Raw genomic sequence first — 23,584 nt, forward strand, 5'->3', positions numbered from 1 at the left:
TGATGTTCATGCTGTTTTATTTCAGTCCAGGTACTGACACAACTATATGCTGTAAGCCACATTCACGTTCCCACTGGTTCACTCACAATCACTCACAGCCCTTATAAACTTGCCTTATTTTCTTGTTCAATATGCTCAATGCACTGTAAGACACATTTTCATGATTCATGGCTCATGAAATTCCAAGCTTAGACATTTTGTGAAAATCTCAGACATTCTGTGAACTTTCAAAGAATACCCATCATTTTGTGTATTTAAACAGAAAGTCTGAGGTTAAGGTGGAGGAATAAAACAAATAAGCTCAGCCTGAAATAGAAGACAGGGAAAAAATGTGGCTGTCAGATCTGTACCATTTTTTGAGGCATTTTCAGTCCTGGAGCTGAGTTCCTCAAATGTTTGGAGCAGTAATTAATACTTTAAACACTGTTACATTGTTTTGGACCTTTGGAATAAAACAGAACAAAACAGCAGCACATTAAAACAGGAGGAAGAAAGAGCAAACAGGGACCACGTGGGAAATTAATAGAACAGAGCACTCAACCTGCACAGCGATGTGACGAGGCAGTGACCGTCATTTCTGGTAAGTTTCAAATGTCTCTGGACATCGGAGCTCGTTCTCAGAAAAATAAACAATCAGTGAAAATCTCAGCTGACCTTGGGGAAACCTGTGTTGAGTTTTTTTTTTGCACTGTATAGAACATTGTTTAGGCTACTTTTGGAAAACCACATTCCATTCTGCTCTCCCTGCTGTGTGAAGAATGTTGTGAAACTTGAAACGGTCCCGAAAAGTTTTGCAAGAAATGTGCCTGAGTTGGGAGGTTCAAACAATCGGGACAGTTTAAATCGGCCGGGGCTATTTTCCCTGGAGCTTTGGAGGCAGTGGGGCGATGTTATATAACTTTATAAAACCATGAGGGGCAGGGATAGGGTTAATATGAAAGGCCATTTTCACAGGGCAGCAGATTCCAAAACTATAGGGCACAGGTTTAGGGTGAGAGGGGAAAGGTTTAACAGTGGCCTAAGGGGCAACTTTTTCACGCAGATGTTGGTGTGTACATGGAATGAGCTGTCAGCCAAGTTATGGAGGCTGTTCCAATGATAACATTTAAAAGGCATTTGGATTGGTGCATGAATAGGAAGGGTTTAGAGGAATATGGATGAAATGCTAGTAAATTGGACCAGATTAATTGATGATATCTCGTCAGTGTGGGTGAATTTGACTGAAGGGTCTTCTTCCTCGCTGTACAGCTCTCTGACTCTGTTTGCATTGTTGTTCCTGAATGGTCAGACTTTCGTGACAATGTCTCTGAAGCAGCATGGAATATAATGTTTAGTCTGAAGGTTCTGAATGAATTATACCACAGTTGGCAAATTCCAATTCCAAAAACAAATAATTTAACTATTGAGATCATAATTCTACAGCTGAATCTTGTTACTAAATATGCTGCAACTCAACAGGGAATTGCCTGTCATGACATGCTTAGCTGTTTTTAAGGTGTGATGTTGTAACCTCAATGTTCTCATTGTGATCCAACAGTGTACAAATTGAATGCTCTACGAGACTGCTGACAAAAAATTTAACGCAGTGAGATTCTCTGCATCAAAAAGAGACATAACCCTTGGGATAGAAATGCATTATCCGATCGACAGTGTCTTGAAAATATACTACAGTATACTTGGTGCGATTGGAATACCAGGTAGGTGTGTCTTAAAATAATCGAACTTCTATAAAATTGTGTTGGTCTCTGGTTTTCATTCAGTGAAGGATATGTTTACATCCTGTTCTACTGATACAGGTACTGAATCAATGACATTACTTTGCGGACATAAATGTGTTGAATGGCTTTTAGTGTTTGATTGTGTGCTGTCAAAAATGAATATCAGTTTGCAACTCTCTGTCTGTCTGAATCATCAAGCTTTTTGTTTCCTGGAATCCTGTGCACCGTTAAACCTGCTCGCCGTGCAAACAAACCTCTGATAGCAGATACTGGGCGGTGTACGTATTACAAGAGGCTTCTCTCAACAATATATTCCGAACGTATAAGGTTAACCAAAGTGAATGGCGTACATGAATAGCAAATCACTCTGGTTAGAAGTGCGCTGATTAGATCGCAAGGCAGTAGATACCTGACCGTGAAGACATATTTTATTGGGATGTGTCACTGAAAAATTTCCTTGTATGTGGGCTATTACTTGGAATAAACAAGTTAGTTCTACTTCCAAATTAATCTTCTGGTAATCCCAGTCAAAGCAGCAGCCTCTGCATATTTTATAGACGATAAATATTGCTGTGAGATTAACATTTTTGATCTTTTGTTACAATTGTACTGAATGAAATGTCTTGCTTTTTTCATGTTTATGTTCTTTGCTGCATCAGTGAAGCTTGTTAACTATTTATTGTCAGATAAACACCTGGATACTGTTGCCACAGTGTTCACCTTCATCTTTGGGTGAGAGAATGTTCTGTGGGACTGTTTTGTAGTGTCCACCTAGGCGGAGGTGTGGTCAGTTCAGATGCAGGAGGGCAGTGATGGTCAGTTCCATGTGGGATGCTGGGGAATTGTACCCTGTGGTGCACGAGGGTCGGGAGTGGGTCAGGCAGTGAAGAAGTGAAGTGTTTTCGTGTCTGAGAATTCGAAGGGGGTCGAGCGCAGTGTAGTTGTAGCTGGGTGATGTAAGCATTAAGTCAATTCAGTGGTTGCTCTGGAGATAAACCATGTACTAATAGTCTGAATATATCTGGTGTAGTTTCTTTTGTACATTTTTTTGGAAAAAAATCACTTCAGATACAGACTTCAGAATGATCCACGCATGTCAATGTCTTCAGCGTACTAGTTATTTACAATTCAGCCAGTTCTGAGATGTTATTACACACTTCAGAAATAGCTGCAACCTGATGCCTGGCTTCTTCGAGTTGGGACACTACCGCTGGGACACTACCACTACTATTGCTTCAGAATGTGCTATGACGGGGAATCTGTGGGCTTCTCAAGCTCAGATCCTATTGATACTGGCAAAATGACTTTCCAATCACTGGGAAATCTGTAGCATCAAGTCCAATGAACAAGCATAGTCCAAGTGATGGACTCATCATCCAAACTAAACTGAACCAGTTAAAAGTTTTAGGAAAAAAAACCAAAATGCATGCAATTTAAAAAAACACATCATTCAGAAGATTGGATAAAATAGAGAAAAAAAGAACCAAAGAAGAAAGTGGTAATAAATAGTGTACAAGAGAAGCGAGCCAATAATATAAAAATAGATAACAACAGATTCGATTTAAAAAAAGCATTTACCAATGTGAGTGTTCGTCATGCACAGGGTGAGACTCTAAAATTAATAGTGCCAAATACAGAAAAGAGATGATGATCTGAATTGGTATTTTGGGTCAGTCTTCCCTGTAATATTTAGAGTTGGAAAAATGGAAAGGAACCGATTGAAGAACTCATAAATGTCCCAAAAAAACTCTTCAAGCTAAGTGCAGTAATAATGACATCTGAGATCGGTCTTGCATTGTTTGAAATGTTTCAAGACTGCCCTTGTTTCAGGGACGGCCCCATTTAATTAGAACATAGCGAATGCTAACCATTCATTAAAAAAGGGAGCAGAAACTGGAATTTAGAGAGCAGTCGACAAAATGTTCTCTTTTGGAAAATATGTTTGACCAATCTGTTGGAGTTTTGGAAATAGTGGCTACTGCCGTGATAAAAGTGACAGAGTGGATGGGAAGGTCTGGGGCTTCAGCTGGCATTTCATAAGGTGCAGCATCATAATCTATTGCAGAGATTAAACACTTACAATGCAGGTGCTCTCATTTTGGAATAGATAGTTGATTGTTTTTTGCTGCCGACTGAAAATTATGATGTTTTGAAGAGGACATAAAGAGGCTCCAAAGAAAGACAGATACGCTACACGAATATGCAAAGCTACGGGAAATGGAGCATGATTTGTGCAATCTGAGATTGTCAAATTTAGCAGGCAGAACAAAATGAGCAGATTATCTTGATGCTGAGAGACTGCAGAACACTGAGAATCAGATAAAGCAAAGTGGTCTCGCACAGAAGGTGCAGTCAGTACATAATTCTACAATGATGTTCGAATAATATCTGCAAGGATTGTGTCTTCTACTTAAAATTTTGCATCATTGAAAGCTATGCTTGAAAGAGATAAAGAACTGTTCTAAAACAAAGTGCTTGAAAGGGGAAGCTGTATTGGTTGAAAGGAACACACCTGGCAGCCACTGCTAGCATTGTGTAAGCAATATTTTACACAAGCGGTAACCAAAGTTTGAGTTGCAGGTGATTCAGAGGTGTGTGGGTACAGAGAGACAACAAGAAGCCCATTGGTATCTGGGCTAATGACCGATTATAAATTATAGAGAACATCTTCCTGCCAACAATAGCACTCAGCATCAAGCTGGGAAGAAGTTTCAAAGAAACAGAGGCTTCAGATGTGGTCCAGCTCAGAGAAAACTCTTTACTTTCTGCTATCAAAATTAATTGGAAGTCTAAGGAAAGCAAGCTTATATTTCATGCAACAATTGCAGCAAGCTGTGACATTGAACTGAAGAGGCAGGAGATCCGGTGGTTAGCTCTAAAAATGCTTTGGCAGGTAATGACGTCATTGCCAGATTGGTAGTTTTCATCTGTTACATTATGAAATTACCATCTAAAATTGTTTTAATTTATTTTGTTCATTTGTGATTCCTCCTGGTATACTCCTTCACCATAAAGTTCTGAATGTGAGTTTTGATCAACAAAAGCCAATCCAATGCAGTACATCATTGTCACAAAGAATGGTTTAACACACATTTCTGTTGTTTTCTCTCTCCCTTACAGTCAATTTAGTGGCGATATTGGTCCTGTCTCGTGGAAAATGTGGCCTTTCTCCTTGCACCACTCGCTACCTGTTGGCTATGGCAATGGCGGATCTATTATTTATTATCACAGAGGTCATACTATGGCGAATCGCTTATTACTATTTCCCATCATCTTTCTTTCTCATTACACCTGTGTGTAGTGTTATCTATGCTCTGCGTTGTGCAAGCATGGACTGTTCAGTCTGGTTCACCGTTAATTTCACCTTTGATCGATTTGTGGCTGTTTGTTGTCAGGGCTTAAGGGCAAAATATTGCACAGAGAGAACAGCAGCTGTGGTTTTAGCAACAACAGGTTGTTTCCTCTGTTTGAAAAACATATCTCAGTACTTTATACTTGAGCCTGGAGATGTAATAGACAATGTACCATGGCTGTGTTACATAAAACCAAGCTATTATACTGATACTGCTTGGGTTTTATTTAATTATTTTGGTAAAATTTCAACTCCATTGCTCCCATTTGTTTTAATGTTGTTGCTGAACACTCTAACCATAAAACACATATTAGTCAGTAGTCACATCCGTAAGAGACTGAGAGGTCAGAACACCAAAGATAATTGCAGTGATACAGAAATAGAAAGTAGGAGGAGGACTGTGATTTTGCTTTTCAGCATATCCAGCAGCTTCATTCTTCTGTGGTTGGTGCGTGCTGTAGAATTTTTATATTATAGCATTACAGGTGCAAATGGAAGGGATTATAACAATTCTGAATTCATATTACAAAGAACTGGATTGATGTTGCGTAATTTGAATTGCTGCACAAACACATTCATTTATGGAACATTGCAGTCCAAGTTTCGACAGCAGCTCATGAGTGCAATGCAGTATCCCATCAAATCAATGCTTCGACTGATAAAGAAAGAGACTGACTGAGCAACCAAGGTACATGTCCGAGTGCTTTTAGATCATTACTGTCAAATACATCACAGGTTCCCAGTTATATACATGTCAAAGAACTGTGCAAAGCCATCAAAATGTTGGGGGCGACATGTCAACACTCCCGCCCTCATCCAGGCTTTCTATTACCTCTTCCAAAATTCTCTGACAAATTTATTTTACACAAATTCCATTTTTGATGTCCATGCTAATCCTATCTTATAAAGCCGCTGTTTTCCATTTACTAACAATTCTATCCTATAGTTTCTACACGTTTCTCAAGATTGTTAACCTTTCCAGCCTGCAATGTCTTGCTTTATACTTACAATCTTTATTGAATAAGGCAGTTGCAATATTCCAATCCTCTGTCACCTCCCCCATGTCTCGGGAAGACTGTTCATTTTTGTCCAAATTTCATCCCTAACTTTTACAAGATTCTTCCATGCATCCCATTTGGAACATGTTTCTTGTCACCTGTACACACAATGTTGTATCCAGCTTTCTCATCAAATTTCAATGCTTCCAAATACATCAGTTCCTTCACTGACCAGGGCCTGGTTTGCACCTCCCTCATTGACAGACAGTTACATTTCACTAAATGCAAAATGAAAACTTATGATGCCCTTCCTTACAATCAAACAGAACATTGCAAATGAGACAAACACTGAATCACACCAAGCAAAAGTCCAATTTACATGCCGATCACTAAACCTACCCTTAAGAATAGCTGAATGTTCTGAAGGATTAAACTATCCTTAACCCAAACCCAGCTGTAAATTCAACCACTGTTCTAAGTGGAACTGAAAATCTAAGATGAACCTTATGCTAACCCTCATATTAATTGTAAACCTATCCCTAAAATAAATGCTGAATTTGAAGGTGAAATTTTAACCTAACACTGAATTTAAACACCAATCAAACCACATTTCTCATTGAGATTGTATCCAAACTCCAAAATATGAAAAGAAATTGTCTCCAACTCCACCCTAACCCTCATGTTAATGATTATCATTATCCAACTGAGAATTCTAAATTTATGTCAAAAATTGTGTTCAGCTTGAACAGCACCCATGCCTAACCATCCCCTGAAACCTTGGTATTTTACCGTAAATGCTCATTGAAACCTTAACCTATAATAGAGTCCTAAACTTAACTATTAACTAGTTTTCACCAAATGTTACCCCAACCCTTCAGTGATGACCTGTAAGCCTGGTTCTAACAACAAAATTACAGTTTAGTGCGAGGTACCCTCTGGTGAGTCTCTGAATCAGTGCCATTTAGAATTTCCCTCATGAGACTGTCCCTTGTTTTGTGAGGAGTGGTGGGAGGGATGGCCGATGGTGGGAGCTGTGGGAGTCATAGCTGGAGAACGTTAGACTATTTGGCCTTCACATCCTTAGGTCAGATCACATTGCACATATAACACACTCTGGTCACCCCACTGCCACCCGACACCCTGGTTGTTTCATTGACTCAGGGAATGATGATGTGTTGCATGAAATTTCAACATGGATCCTGGACAGGTGGAACAATTTCGGTGAAATACATTTCTGTGGCACAATGATGAGGGTGTAAAGAAGTGCTGGTGCCAATGGTCATGCATTCTAAGTGGAATAGCTGAGGGAATCAGAGGAAGGAGGAGTCAGAGAGATTGAAGGCTTTCAAAGAGATTTTTAGCTGAGTGGCTGAATGAGTTTGAGATTTGACTTGAATGTCTTTGAGTCACTTGTTGAAGCAATACTTATCCTTTCGACAGTTTACATTCTTAGAATGATCGAGGGGTAATTGAAAATGTAATGGTTTCCCTGATTCCACTGTGGTCACGTTGGACTTAGTTCCAAGGCAGAAGTTCACTTCTCATCTCTACTGTTATGGACGAGAGCAGTCCAGATCACCCTACGCCCCACCATTCCCCTCCCAGCCCAACAAAATGTATATCATGGAGATAACATAGAAACTAACTTTTATATTTCTGGAAGGCAAGTATAACGTGCTGTGTTCCTGGAATGATTCGATTTGTCCACCATTCAGCTTTTCTAACAACAGGCTTTACTCTTCTCACACACTTAAAACACAACAAAAAGATTTAGCATCACATTACCTGATTGAAACACTGAATAAGAGAATTAATTATTTAGCCACTAATCACCAACTAAGCAGCATCATTTAGGCAGTGTACAATAAACACTCGCTTGGCAAAGGCAGTTCACCAGGCCAATCATTATTCTCTCATTCTGTCTCTCTCCAGTCCAGTCGAAAGAAACACCAAAAGAAACAATTTGCCCCTTGTGGTTTCCAAGAAGAAGCCCCTCTGTCTAAGCCCTCACTCCAGCAACAGGAACTCAAACTTTAAGCTCTTGCAGCCAGCAAAAACCACAAAGACACTGACAGCAAAACCAAGCCTCCTGACCCAGTTCACTCATGATTCTAATCCAGGGAGAACTCAAAGCTCTTCACCAACTGCCTGTCTGAAGGAGACATTTCGACACCACTGTGACAACACCCCTCTACACAAGGAACAGCTCATCCCTTGAAGGCACAGGATCATCACACGATTCCAAGCTGTCAAGATGAGAGTGTTGACCAACGAGAATTAACTTAGACGAATTAGTCGGTGATTTATGGATAATAGATAAAGCAAACAAGGCGTGTTTTATTTTCAAACATGCCACATTCTTGGAAACATGAACAATATTGATTCAAACTGATTTTCTTTCCGTTAGTAGGAGAAACTTGAGCTTGGGTTCTCCGTTGAGGGGTCAGCAAATATGGGCTGAGGGGATGATAAATTTCTTCAGTTAAGGCGCCGTTAATATTTGGGATTTATGAACAATGAAAAATTCTCAGGAAATTTGTTGTAGTTTTCCTTGGAAGTGTCATATTCTGCTCATAATATTGTCATGAAATAAAACCTGCATTGAACTTAAGGGCACTGGTGGTTAAATATATTTTGAGGGACAATGATTTTCATAACAGAAAAGCCTTTTGGATCAGATATTGGAAGAGGAGAATCCCAAAGCAACTCAATGAGATAACAATGAAATAAATAGCTTTCCTTTTCAGATAATGTTAGTTTTGTGATAACTAAAGGGTACAACTCCAATGAGAACTTCCCTATGTTCCTCGGTTCAGTGTGACCACAAGATGCTTGAGGACTATTGAATGATATTAATGCATTTGTCGGACAATGAAGCTTCAAGTTGGCATTTCCCTGCAGTTTCAGTGCAAGGTAAGGATGAGGAGTTTATGATGGCAGCGATCAGGACACCTGAGAATCCAGCTTTGATACGTATGGATGAGATTAATCCATGGGCTGTACAAAAATTTCACATGTTTTAGTTCAGCTAAATATATTTGTTGTGGTACAATACAGTGTTTTCCACATGTGGCCCAAACAAAGTGAGTTCAAACAATGATCCAGGTGCAGGCCCAATGTATTTAAATGAAGATTGGAATGGTGCACCACACACCAGGTACAAGGGAATAGCACCTGTCAAAATGAATTTCTGAAGAAGGGTCCAGACCAAAACATCAGCCTTCCTGCTCTTCTGATGCTGCTTGACCTGCTGTGTTCATCCAGCTTTACACCTTGTTATCTCAGATTCTCCAGCGTCGGCAGTTGGCACCAACCCTTGATTTGATTTGATTTGATTTCACTTATTACCATCATGTGGATTGAGTGAGAGTGAAAAGTGGTCTTTTACATGCTTTACAGACAGATGGTACAATAGAAGTGCATCTGGGTAATAGAACAGAGTGCAGGATTCTGTGTTACAGCAGCTGGGAAGATGCAGAGAGAGATCGCCATTCACATTTAAGAGGTCTGTTCAAACATCTGACAACAGTGGGGAAGTAACTGTTTTTTAAATCTGTTCATACATGAATTCAACTTTGATAACGTATGCCTGACAGAAGTGGGTGGAAGAGAGTATAACCAGAATGGGAGGGATCTTTGATTATGTTAGCTGCTTTCTTGTGATGGAAAATAAAAGTATTGGGGCAGACGAAGGGTTAAATCTTACAGTGATCATTCGGATGATGTACTGAATTATGGAATGTTACAGTAATCAATTGAATGCTGTACCTTAATAGAATGAGGTGCTTGAGCATCGGTCAAGGGAGTGGAGAACAATGGTAGTGTAACGGGGGCAATCAGGAAACCAATTTCTGATTGTCACAGCTTTTGTTTGCAAATAAAAGTTTAACTTCCTGAAGAACTCTCCACGTCTCCTGGTGAATCTCTACCACAAATTTGGCGCTGCGAGCAGGGTCGTGAAGAGACCTACCTGAAGAGGGGCGGCAGCGGTGGGCTGCTTCTCGATCCGCTGGGGGCACTCCTGAGACTGGCTGAATAAGGATGCACTCAAAACAAAAATGGTAAACATTTTTGCTTCCAATTCAGACTATCTTCTGTTGGCTTGGGTGGTTCCTCGGGGACTCGTAAGCACGGGGAAGCTGCTGCATGGTCTCTCCGACCCAAGGATCCAAACGGCGGGTGGCAATTTAAAGTTGAAGGAGACGTGGAGAAGTGTTCAAGAAAACTGCACAGTGGGGTAAGGGACAAATAAGTGTGAAACGAAAAAGATCGGCTGAAATAAAAATTCCACATGATCGAAGTAAGCCCCTATGGATACCGCCTCGTAGGTAACGAGGGTCTGAATGGGCAGGGCAGAGAGTTCTGTGGATACCGCCTTATAGGTAGCGAGGGGCTGGACGGGCAGGGCAGAGAATCCTGTGGATACTGCCTTGTAGGTAACGAGGGTCTGAACGGGCAGGGCAGAGAGTTCCGTGGATATTGCCTCGTAGGTAACGAGGGTCTGAATGGGCAGGGCAGAAAGTTCTGTGGATACCGCTCTGGAAAAGTAGGGGTCTGTACGGACAGAACAAGTGAAGTAATGGATGCTGTACTGAAAGTACTATTGAGCCTATTTTAAAGTAAAAGCAGGCAGATTGTTAGTAATTGGCTGGAACAAAATACCAGGGAACAGTTACAGGTTTCAGAAGTAACATCAGATTGCAGAGCTCTGTAAAGACAAGGACTTTTTGACAGTTGGACCAACGTGACTTTGGCCATGAATTGAAACATATAAAATAATCAGAGGGTTAGATAGGGTGGATAGGGAGAGTCTTTTTCCTAGGATGGTGATGGCGAGCATGAGGGGGCATAGCTTTAAATTGAGGGGTGAAAGATATAGGACAGATGTCAGAGGTAGTTTCTTTACTCAGAGAGTAGTAAGGGAATGGAACGCTTTGCCTGCAGCGGTAGTAGATCCACCAACTTTAGGTACATTTCAGTCGTCATTGGACAAGCATATGGGCGTACATGGAATAGTGTAGGTTAGATGGGCTTGAGATCAGTATGACAGGTCGGCACAACATCAAGGGCCGAAGGGCCTGTACTGTGCTGTAATGTTCTATGTTCTATGTTTTATGAATAAAGGGACTTCAATTGAAATACTGAGTAAAAGGTTTCCAGTGGCAAAAAATGACATTGTAAAAATTTCTGAGAAATAGGCAAAAACAACTGAAAAGCTACTGACTAAATGGCCAAAAGAAGGTACCTTTGATAGAAAACGCTAGTGTGGCCTCACGTGGAATATTGCATACAGTTCTGGTCCCCCCATTATAGGAAGGATGTGGAAGCATTGGAAAAGGTGCACAGATTTACCAGGATGTTGCCTGGTCTGGAGCACAGGGCCTTATGAAGAAAGGCTGAGGGACTTGTGTCTGTTCTCATTGGAGAGAAGGAAGCGAAGAGAGGGTTTAATAGAAACATAGAAGATGATCAGAGGATTAGATCAGGTGGACAGTGAGAGTCTTTTTCCAAGGATGATGACGTCAGCTTGTACGAGGAGGCATAGCTACAAACTGAGGGGTGATAGATTTAAGACAGATGTCAGAAGTGAGTGGTAAGGACGTGGAATGCCCTGCCTGCCAATGTAGTGAACTCAACCACATTCGGGGCATTTAAACAGTCCTTGGATAAGCATATGGATGGTGATGGGAAAGTGTGGGGGGATGAGCTTAGATTAGTTCACAGGCTAGCACAACATCGAGGGCTGAAGGGCCTATTCTGTGCTGTATTGTTCTATGTTCTATGTTCTCTTGCATATGCGAGGAAATGGAAGGGTTAATTAAGAACTACAGATCAACAGGTAAATCTGATAAAAAGAAGTTAAAAAAAGGGAACAGGAGATGGAAATATTAAAACTCTTTAGGAAAGAAGGGGATGAGTTGAGGAAAACTTATCAGGCACCACTTGTGACCAGGAATGTTCATCAGACTGCAGAAGTAGAAGAACCAGCAAAGAAATCCTCCCTATACCCAAGATTGAAGGGGCTGGATAGACCCCCCGTCCCTATGCAAGGCAGTGAAAATGTGAATAATGCCCCATAACAAGAGGAACTGCAGAGATAGCGGGAGAACTAGAATGGGAAAGGGGTGAAAAGGAGAAGAATACCTTGAAGGAGAAAAGAGAGGCAGAAAGAAGGATGAGGCAGGAAGAAATGGAAGCCATACAGCATGAACAGCAGGAGTTAAGACAGGAAATTAACACATTGCAAAGATTGAGGGAGCAAAAAGAGCATGAGGAGCTCCTGGAGAGTAAGAGGAAGGCACAGCAGGGAGGGAGTGGAAGTTATACAAAGGTAAAAGAGGAGGAAGAGAAACAGGCAAAAGGAGGGACTCGAGCAGGAAAAGTGAGTAAAGGATGGGATGAGTAGGAGATAGAGTCAGAAACAGAATCTGAACCTGATGAGGAAACGCAGTGCAGCAGTTGTAGTAAAGGGAAGAAGCTCCCACAAGGAAAGATGCTGCGATTACTTAATAGAGGGAAGAGACAGCCACAATGTGTTCCTTGGGGAGCTCAGGATCTGGAAGGGCTGGAAAATGCACTTCCCAGTTTACATGAGGGAGCAGGGAAGTGGATTAGGGTTTTTGAAGATGAGACCACAGGCCGATTGTGGGCTATGGGATATTTGAAGGCGTTGCTGGAGAGACTAATGGGGCTCCCGACGTTAAAAGAAATAATGGACCGAGCCGGTTTGAAGAATGTGGTGGACAATCCAATGACTGATGTGGTCGGGTTTGATCAAATGAGGCACAGGATATGGCAGGCCCTCAGAGATCGTTGTCCACCTAAAATTTACCCTCAAGCTCTAAAAGGGAATTGTTTGGGAGACAGTGAAAACCCTACAGCCTATTTAGAGAGACAGCTGAGCAAATGGAGGTGGGAAACTGATCTAGACATAGAGGGTAACAAGTTGCTGACAGCAATGTTTCGAAATGCTATTATTGATGCAATGCCCTGTTAAGTCAGATCAAGATTGGTGGAAGTGGTGGGACTGACATGAATGGGCCACTGAAAGTTCAGAGACCACGCAGCTCATGCAGTTGAAAAGTACCGAAAAGAAAGAGAGGAACTGTCCGAGCAGCAGGAAGAGGTGCAGAGAAAACTGGTACAAATGCAGCTCGAAGAGCTTAAGAAGAAGACAACGGCAAAAAGGTACTACCTGTGAGAACTGACTCAATGGTCAACGCAGACATGAGCCCCATGCCAGCACAAGGAGGGGCCCCTCACGTTCCCAGGCAAGGACTGGAAAATCCCATGCCAACAACAGAAGCTACTCGGGAAGTTTTCCCACAGACACAGTACAGGACAGGTGAAATTAAACAGCAACCCAGACAGAACTGGGGTTCCCAAGGACAGGGGTGCAGGTGTGGGTGTTGAAAATCATGGCAAGAAACCAAGTTCAAGGTGGGCCAAAAATCATGTGCTGGGGGTTTTACCAACCAGGCCACTTCAGAAGGAATTGCCCCTATTGACCTGCCCCGACACATAATGGACCAGGGCGTCAGGAATACCTGACAGCCACACCCCGGATGCCGACAAGCCAGATGGACCCGTTAATCCTTGTGCTAGGGGTGCCCTGAGAACATGGGTGGGATGACATGCGACGCTGACCAAGAACCAATTGTACACGTTAGTACAGAAGGATGGCTGACACCGGTGATGATGGACACTGGAGCCACATTTACTTGTGGGCAGCCGCAGTATGCCTCCCACCCCTTCCCATGTGAAGCCAATTTGTTACAACTGTAGGGTTCTCGGGGAAAGCCCAGCAAACTCGATTCACGGCTCTTGTGAATTTAGGAATGAAAGGCAAAAAGATAGCCTTGCCAATGTAATGAGCTCACTACATTGGCAGGCACCACTCTCTTGAGTAATTAACCTGCTTCTGACATCTGTCTTAAATCTATCACCCTTCAGTTTGTAGCTACGTCCCCTCGTACAAGCTGACGTCATCATCCTCGGAAAAAGACTCTCACTGTCCACCCTATCTAATCCCCTGGACAATTTAATAGAGACATACATGATGATCAAAGGGACACCTCTTAATTTGTTCGGTAGGGTTGCTTTGCTCAAATTAGAATTGAGATTCGAATGCACACAGCAGGGCTTCAGTGTAGAAAAAACAAACATGCAGTTAGTGATGCAGAAAGCTAGAGGTGTCCATGTGTATTGGATAGATGATACAGCCTGTTACATTCAGAGTGTTTGGGAACAATGGGAAACAGACGTGTTAACAATGTTACCAAGGGCAAACCCACCTAAGACTGAGTTACACTGCACAGTAATATTTGACGAGACTCAGGGTGAGGTCTGAGAGAAACGGTGGCTGTATAAGGTTGCCACTCCACAACATTTAGTGGGTGAGGTGAGAGTAACAGGAAAACAGGGAGCAGTGCTACAAGTTAGGAGGAATGAATTCCTGGAAAAATGGTATAATGTGCCAGGAGCTGCACCCCATGTGCCACGACTAGTAAATGAGGGCCCATGACTAAATGAGCAGAAACAGTTAGGGATTGGAGAATAATAGCAGCATGAGTTAGGAAATCTAGGGATGATGGTTATGTTAAAATTATAGTACACATTGATGTGGTAGGAAACCCAAAGGAGGTAAAAATAACTTCTAACGGAATATGCCCGTAACAGTGACTGAGAACAACCAAGCGGTTGAACACATTGCCGTCGCGTCTGTGGTCACAACCTGACTCAGATGTGGGGATAGTGAAGTCAGCAAACCCAGTGGAAATAAAATTGAAACCAGGAGTCACTCTGCCTAGAAGACCAAGATACCCCTTGAGACCAGTGGCAGTGGAGGGATTATCAGCAACAATACAGGGCTTGCTGGAGGCTGGAGTCCTCAGGGAAACAAGCAGTCCTTGCAGCACCCCATTGTTACCAGTTCTAAAGGCACATGGGTCCAAATGGAGGCTTGTACATGATTTAAGGGCAGAAAATGTGGTAGGGGAGGATTGGCCAAAACCACACACACTACTAACTAATATGCCTCCACATGTAGGCTGGTTCTCAGTTGTTGATTTGTGCTCTGCTTTCTTCAGCATTCCACTTGCAGAGCATTGTCAGCATTTGTTTGTGTTTATGTATAAGGGCAAGCAATACACTTATATGAGAATGCTGCAGGGATTTAAGCACTCACCACAAGTATTCAATCAAATTTTGAAGGCAGATTTGGCGGGTATGATGTTGAAAAGCACACTGATTCAGTATGTTGATGATTTACTAATATGCGCAGACAGTCAGGAACGGTGTGAGGGAGATACCCTCCTCCTCCTGGAAAAAAACTGGCAAAGGCGGGTCATAAGGTGTCCAGGAAGAAACTACAGTTTTGTGAACAATGTGTTGAATAGTTGCACAGACTGATCTCGAAGGGGACTGAGATGATTGCACTGAACCAGATTGAGGCAATTACTTAAGCCCCCAGACCTGGGACAATAGGACAAATGATGACATTCTTGGCGATGACGGGGTTTAGTTCAGACTGGATTGAGGAGTACACCAAAATTACAGCACACCGAAGGGAAATAATGAAGGATGCTGGACACTCATGCTTGAAGAGTGCCATGCAATGCAATGGAATGAGGAGGCTGCGACAGCCGTCAACACCCTTAAACAGGCCTTGCAGTCAACTCCAGCATTGGTCCCGCCTGATTATGACAGACCTTTCCACCTCTACGTGTCTAACAGGCAGGAAGGGTATGCCACTGCAGTGCTTATGCAGGAGGCAGGGGTAGGTACATCCAAACAGCCGACTGCTTGCTATAGCACTCGATTGGATGAAGTGGCTCAAGGATATCCATCGTGTTACCAAGGATTAGCAGCTGCATATTATGCATACGAGAAGGCTTCTTCTGGGCTATCCTGTTGGACTGCACGCACACCATAAGGTAGTGGAATTGGGAGACAAAGAACAATTTGTACTGACACCTGCTAGGATTCTAGCATATTGAATATTGCTAACATTCCCAGACAATACAATACAGAGATGTGCTACAAAGAATATAGTAGACTACATCCCACGAAAGTATGAAGGAGAACCCCATGACTGTGTAAGGGAGGTAAACATATTTGCTTAATTGAGGGCTGATTTACAATCTGAGCCATTGCCTGATCAAGACAAAGAGATTTTGTTTGTGGATCGTTCATGTTACAGGGACTATGATGGGAATCAAGCAGGATTTTCAATTGTGATGCATGACCAGAACCAGTTCAAGACAATTAAGCTGGAGACCTGCCCACAACCCTGTTCAGCCCAGCTGGCTGAGTGTAAGGCAATCACGGTGGCATGTGAGCTAATGGAGGGTAAAAAGGCTGACATCTGCACGGATTCAGCCTATGCTCATAGAGTATGTCACCGATTTGGGGCAGTGTGGAAGCAGAGAGGTTTCAAGAAAAGCAATGGGGAACCCATACAACATTGTCAACAAATTATAGAATTGACTAATGCAATGATGAAACTAAAGGCACTGGCTATCATCAAATGCCAGGAACACAGGAAAGGCAGTGATGCGGTAATAAAAGGAAATCTGGCACCAGATGAGGCAGCTGGGGTAGCTTCGGGGTGTTCTTCAGCTGTCATTGCACCCCAGGTGCAAATAGACCCAGAGCCAACAATAGAGGACATCATTGAAATTCAAAGAATGGGCACCCGAGCAGAGCAAACGTTGTGGAAGCATAGGGGAGCTCAGCAGAATCAAGAGGGTCTGTGGAGCACAGAAGACTGTCTATGGGTGGCACCCACCCCTTTGTTGACAATCCTGATCTCAGAAGCGCATGGACCAGATCACTGTGCAAGGGGAGAAACAATAAATAAAATAAAACGGGATGGGTTTTGGTCGCCTTGCTTGCTGGCTTCAATGCACTATATACTATCACAAAGCAAGGGGTGTGCCCAGTATAACCTCAGAAAGGGGATAACGACCCCTATAGGATACATACCAGTACCCAAAGGACTGTTTAAGCACTTAGTGATTGACTATGTTGATATGATAAAGAGGGTGAGAGGGTAAAAGTACATCTTAGTGGTGATTGACAGATTCAGCAGGTGGGTGGAAGCAACTCCATCCAAAGACTTGGGAGCAGGATCTGTAGTAAAATTTCTGGCGTATTACGTTATCCCAAGGTTTGGCATACCGTCTGAAATCAGTTCAGCCAATGGGCCTGCCTTGATACAAAAAGTAGATAAGTTGATTCCACAGACTTTAAGGATCAAACAAACGTTTGGATGTGTGTACCATCCTCAGTCGCAGGGCATGGTAGAAAGAATTAATGGGACTCTAAAAGCTAAGATTAACAAAATCGGCACAAGTACTAGGCTGAATTGGGTTGATGCGCTGCCACTAGCACTAATGAGTTACCGCATGCAGACTAACCGCAAGACAAATTTCACACTGCACGAGATGCTTACAGGCAGGCCCATGCCGGTACCCAAGTGGAGGGGCCCATATGAAGAGCCCAGTCTGGAGCAACTACCCCGAGAACTTAAACAGTACATGCAGCAGCTAACCATGATACACGAATCTATCCATGCACAGGAGAAGCAAAAAGAACCAGCACCTGGTAACGAAGAAGGGCCTATCAAGCCCGGGACCGAGTGTACGTCCGACTCTTTAGGAGGCGGCGGAATGAGCCAAGAAGCGAAGGATCTTTCGTGGTAACTAAGGCATCACCTACTGCCGTTCAAGTGGAGGGACAACAAGTGTGGTACCACCTTAATCACTGCACTAAAGCCGTCCCACAGATACACACTGGCTCTGAAGCGGCGGTAAGTGAGGTTGAGACTGGGGAGGTTGACCACGACCAGGACACGCAGGAAACTGTGCAGGGAGCTAGTGCTCCGCAGCGGGATCGTGAGCAAGGGATGGTGAGGTCCTTGCAGACGCTGATAACTTAAGAACAAGCAGCGATGAGGTTATGGATGAGTCTGTGGCAGGCAGCCCTCCTCCTAATATTGGGCCAGGGGAAGGGACCGGGACAGCCCCTGAAGCAACCCTCCCCAGACCCAGACCTGCATACGTGTACAAAGACTTGGAAACCATTACTGTGGCTGACCTGTTCTAATGATACTGGCGCTAGACAGGTTGGGAGACACAGGAATGTAAGGAGTGTAGATCCTGTTCCCCTGACATTGACGCATGCCCGTAATAATCACTGGTATCGATGGGCAAACTATACAGCTGTGAAGATGGCCAAACAGCACTGTTTCCTCTGCACCAAAGCAACTCCAACCTTTTATGTTGTTCCTATGCCCTATACCTCCACCACACTTGTGCTCGATGGTGAGTGGAACACGCCAACCAACCCATGAACCCGAATGATTTGTCAACTTTCACGCAGTGCCAGTGTCCTTTCTGGTGCCTCCTTCTTCAAGCCTCTGCATTTTATCAGCGAGATCCCCGAGAACGACAGCATCTCCAGTGATGGAGCGGTCATATGACGCCGTGGTCCACCAGTAAGACCAATTATACATTCCCCATGGCTGCCTTTGATGTTCGTGAAGGCTTCAGCTTTGAATGCTATAGACATAATGGTTCTGAGCCAGTAGGCCACTTTGAAGGCCTCTGTGGAAACACCATTATGCTTGAGGTTGTCACCACGTTTGGAGCAGTCCTAAGTTCCCAACACATCCCGTTAGTAGAACTTGGTGGTTGTGCAGAAAGAGAGGGGGATTGCGCCCGATACTGCCCGAGGACTGGAGTGGCCATTGCACCCATGTGATGCTCCTTCATGTGTGCAGCATCGCCACTTACTCAAATGGGCACACCACTTCCAGCAGTTATGCACCGCTGTAAGCGACGGTATGCCCCGATCCAAAGGTGCGACTTGACAGCGTAGGCCAGCTAAGGGGTATCCCTAATGAGTTCAAGGCCCGCCACGAAATTGCTGCAGGCTTTGACGCCCTCATGCCAATCATAGGGGTCTGTAAAAATACTGAATGGATTAATTATAGCCACTATAACCAGCAATGGTTCATTAATTATAGTGATGACGCCCTTGAGGCCTTGGGAGAACAACTGGACACTACCATCAACAAGACATGGCAGAACAGACAGGCTTTGGATTGGATACTGGCTGAAAGGGGAGGTGTGTGTGTGATGTTTGGGGAACACTGCTGCACCTTTATACCAAACAACACCAGCCCAGGGGAATGCTTTACTAAGTCAATGGCAAAGCTAAGAAGTCTGAGGCAGGAATTAAAGGACAATGCAGGGTTTGGTCATTAGGCTTTTGACTGGTTAAATGACATGCTGGGGGCATCATATTATTGTAGGTATTGTACTACTCATTGTCCTTTTGTTTTTTTGTTGTGCCTTACCTTTTATAAGTCTGTTTTCATGCGTATCACTACACGGCAACTCTCGGTTCTTCCAACAACCCCCGGACGCGCCTCCCCCTCTAACAGCGGTGCACCACTCTACTTCTATGGTCCAGCGTCTGATACGGCGCAGGAAGTGTGTTCGAAAGAAAATGCCAAAGCCACTTCTGTGGGATGCGCCTTAGACTGTGAGTGTCCGTGGGTCTTCTTCCCTGGGCTGGCATTTGGGGAGCAGGTTTTTGGGCCAGGGGACTTCAGGATCAGGGCAAAAACACTTTAAGCATCGGACTTCGAAATTCACTTGGCCCATGTTGGGATCGGTAAGGTTTCCATTAGCTCACAGGAGGTCTGCACTTATTGGATTCTCCCTCTGAGTGAGACCAAAAGGTCTCAAAGGGCGGAATGATGGAAGGTAAAATATAGGGGCAGATGAAACGTTAAATCTTACAGTGATCAGTCAGATAATGTACTGAATTATGAAATGTTACAATAATCGATGAAATGCTGTACTTTAATAGAATGAGGTACTTGAGCATAGGTCAAGTGTCGAACAATGGTGGTATAACTAGGCTAGATATTAACGGCAGCTTAATTCGGTTCATTGAAGCATGTAACTTAAAAGCAAGGACGAGCATGATGTAATGGGGTCAACCCGAGGAGAAGGACCATTGTGGCAGATGTAGTAATAAATAGTCATTATCTTAGTTTGAAGAAGAAACAGCCATAGTGGCAGAAACAGAAAGATAACATAAACTGACAGCATTGACTGACTGCCGAGGTGTAGAAAGATAACCCCTACTGACACTATTGGGCATGCTGGCAACCTGAGAAAGAGCATGATAACTGAAAATCTATAAAGGATAACAAGCCCTGAGGATCAGGGGCAATCGGAAAACCACTTTCTGATTGTCACAGCATTTGTTTGCAAATAAAGGTTTACTTTCCTGAAGAACTGTCTACGTCTCCTGGCCATTTCTCCATGACACTATAATGTGCATTAAGGGACTGCATACTCTTGCTGGGTGTCCTGGAACAAAGCTTTTTTTTAACAATTCTACCATAACCTCCCTACCTTTAAACTCAATGCCTTGGCAAACAAAACCAAGTGTAATGTATCAGAGATAATAGGAACTGCAGATGTTGGAGAATTCAAGATAACAAAGTGTAGAGCTGAATGAACACAGCAGGACAAGCAGCATCTTCGGAGCACAAAAGCTCATGTTTCGGGCCTCAACCCTTTGTCAGAAATCGGGGAGGGTGAGAGGGTGCTGAAATAAATAGGAAGCGAGGGGAAGGCAGAACAAAGATGAATAGAGGAGAAGATAGGTGGAGAGGACACTGACAAATTAAAGAGGTAGGAGTGGAGCCAGTAAAGATGAGTGCAGGTGGGGAGGCAGGGAGGATGTAGGTCAGTCTGGGGAGGACGGACAGGTCAAGGGGGCAGGATGAGGGGAGTAGGAAGGAAATGTGGGTGCAGCTTGAGGTGGGAGGAGGGGTTAGGTGAGAGGAAGAACAGGTCAGGAATGCGGGGACGAGCTGGGCTGGTTTTGAGATGCAGTAAGGGGAGGAGAGATTTTGAAACTTGTGAAATCCACACTGATTCCCAGCGTTCCCAAGCTGAATGTGGGATGCTGTTCCTGCTACCGTGGAGTGGCATCGTTGTGGCACTGCAGGCGGACCAGGATGGACATGCCATTTGCGGAATGGGAGGGGGTGTTGAAATGGTTCACGACTGGGAGGTGTAGTTGTTTATTGTGGACTGAGTGTAGATGTTCTGCAAAGCGGTGCCCAAGCTTCCTTTTGGATTTCCCGATGTAGAGGAGGCCACAATGGGAAGAGCAGATGCAGTATACCACATTGGCAGATGTGCAGGTGAGCATCTGCTTGATGTAAAAAGTTTTCTCGGAGTCTGGGATGGGGATGAGGGGGGAGGTGTTGGGGCAGGTGTAGCACTTCCTGTGGTTGCAGGGAAAAGTGCCAGGTGTGGTCGGTTGGAGGGGTTTGTGGAGTGGAGATTTCCCTCTGGAAAGCAGATACGGGTGGGGAGGGAAAAATGCCTTTGGTGGTGGGGCCAAATTGCAGATGACGGAAGGGCCAGAGGATGATGCGTTGGATCCGGAGGTGGGTGGTGTGGTGCGTGAGGACAAAGGGGATTCCCTTTTGGTGGTTCTTGCGGGATGGGGTGTGAGGGATGAATAGCGGGAAATGAGGGAGACACAGTTGAGGGCGTTCTTGAAAACTTCCGGGGGTAGTTGCGGTCCTTAAAAAGTCAGTACATCTGAGATGTATGGGAGTGGAATGCCTCATCCTGGGAGCAGATTTGGCGGAGGCTAAGGAATTGGGAAGCGGGGATGGCATTTTTGCCGAAAGGTGGGTGGGAAGAGGTGTGTTTGAGGGAGCTATGGGAGTCGGTGGGCTTGAAATGGATATCAGTTTCTAGGTATTTGCCTGAGTTGGTGACAGAGAGGCCCAGGATGGTGAGGGACATGTTGGATATGGCCCAGGTGAACTTGAGGTTGGGGTGGAAGGTGTTGGTAAAGTGGAAGAACCATTCGAGCTCCTTGTGGGAGCATGAGGCAGCGCCGATATAGTTGTCAATGTTACAGAGGAAGAGGCGGAGTTTAGGACCTGTTTAGGTACGGAAGACGGATTGTTCGGCATAACCTACAAAGAGGCAGGCATAGCTTAGGACCATGCGGGTGCCCACGGCCACCCCCTTTGTAGGAAGTGGGAGGAATCAAAAGAGAAGTTATTGAGGATGAGGATGAGTTTCGTTAAGCAGATGAGGGTGTCAGTGGAGGGGGACAGGTCGGGACAGGAAGAAGCGGAGGCCCTCTTGGCCATTTGTATGGGGAATGCAGGTGCGTCGGGACTGGACGTCCATGGTTAAGATGAGGTGTTGGGGACCAGGGAATTGGAAGTTCTGGAGGAGGTGCAGGGGACACGGGGTGTCATGGGCGTAGGTAGGGGGTTCCTGGAACAATAGGGAGAAATTGGAGCCCAGATAGGTGGAGATGAGTTCAGTGGGGTAAGAGCAAGTGGAGACAATGAGTCGACCAGGGCAGGCAGGTTTGTAGATATTGGGAAGGAGATAGAAGCGGCGGTACAGGGTTGTGGGTCGGAGGTCTCCTGAGATGATGAGGTCATGGATGGTTTGGGAGATGATGTTTGATACTCGCGGGCGGTGCCATGATCCAGGGGGCAGTAGGAGGAGGTGTCGGAGAGTTGGCGTCTGGCCTCAGCGATGTAAAAGTCAGTGCTCCATACTACAACTGTGCATCCCTTGTCAGCGTCTTTTATGGTGAAGTTGGGATTGGAGCGGAGGGGTGCATGTTCTGTGAGGAAGTGGTTGGTGTGGGTGAGAGGGGTGGAGAGGTTGGGGCGATTATGACTCGATGGCAGTTTGAGATGGACAAGTCAAGGGAGGGTCAGAAACATTGGGGTGGTAGCCAGGAGAAAGGCTTGTGTTGGATGCAGTGAAGTGGTCAGTAAAGGGAGTACTAGGCTCATGGTTAGAGAAGTAAGCATGGAGGCGAACGCGGCAGAAAACAGTTCAATGTCCAAACGTGGCCGGTATTCATTGATGTGTTGCTGGAGGGGGAATAAGGTGAGCCCTTTACTGAGAAATGACCGTTCATCCTCATTGACGGGGAGGGCTGGGGTGAATGGTGAAGATTCGGAAGGGATCAGAGGTGCTGTTTCCTCTGGAGCTGCTGTCTGTGGTGTCTGTGGGCGGAGCGATGTCACCGTCGGTTGTGGGAGGGGTTGTGTTGGAGATGGTGGGCAGTGTTCCGTCGGTGTCAATGGAGTTGCGTTGGAGCCATTGGTGAACGGTGTTGTGTCAGCAGTGGGCGGAGGTGTGTCAGCAGTGAATACATCCTCCCCATCCCAGGCCCCAAGAAGACTTTCCACATTCAGCAGATGTTCACCTGTACATCTGCCAATGTGGTGTACTGCATCCACCGTAGCCGTTGTGGCTTCCTCTATAGTGTGGAAACCAAGCGGAAAGTTGGGGACCGCTTTACAGGACACCTACGCTCGGTTCACAATAAACAACTGCACCGCCGAGTCGCGAACCATTTCAACTCCCCCTCCCATTCCTCAGATGACATGTCCATCCTGGGCCTCCTGCAGTGCCACAACGATGCCACCC

General features: G+C 44.6%; 1 protein-coding gene across 1 annotated transcript; it reads left to right on the plus strand.

Annotated features, from left to right (window-relative positions):
- The first annotated feature begins 1,545 nt into the window (after window positions 1-1,545).
- On the plus strand, window positions 1,546-10,107 carry LOC132210826 (probable G-protein coupled receptor 139). Its single transcript, XM_059653274.1, has 3 exons — window positions 1,546-1,697; window positions 4,839-5,171; window positions 9,968-10,107. The coding sequence occupies exons 1-3, from the start codon at window positions 1,550-1,552 to the stop codon at window positions 10,105-10,107; spliced, it is 621 nt and encodes a 206-aa protein (XP_059509257.1). The 5' UTR covers window positions 1,546-1,549.
- The last annotated feature ends 13,477 nt before the right edge of the window (window positions 10,108-23,584 follow it).

Source organism: Stegostoma tigrinum, chromosome 21 (assembly GCF_030684315.1).
Source record: "Stegostoma tigrinum isolate sSteTig4 chromosome 21, sSteTig4.hap1, whole genome shotgun sequence".
NCBI lineage: Eukaryota > Metazoa > Chordata > Chondrichthyes > Orectolobiformes > Stegostomatidae > Stegostoma > Stegostoma tigrinum.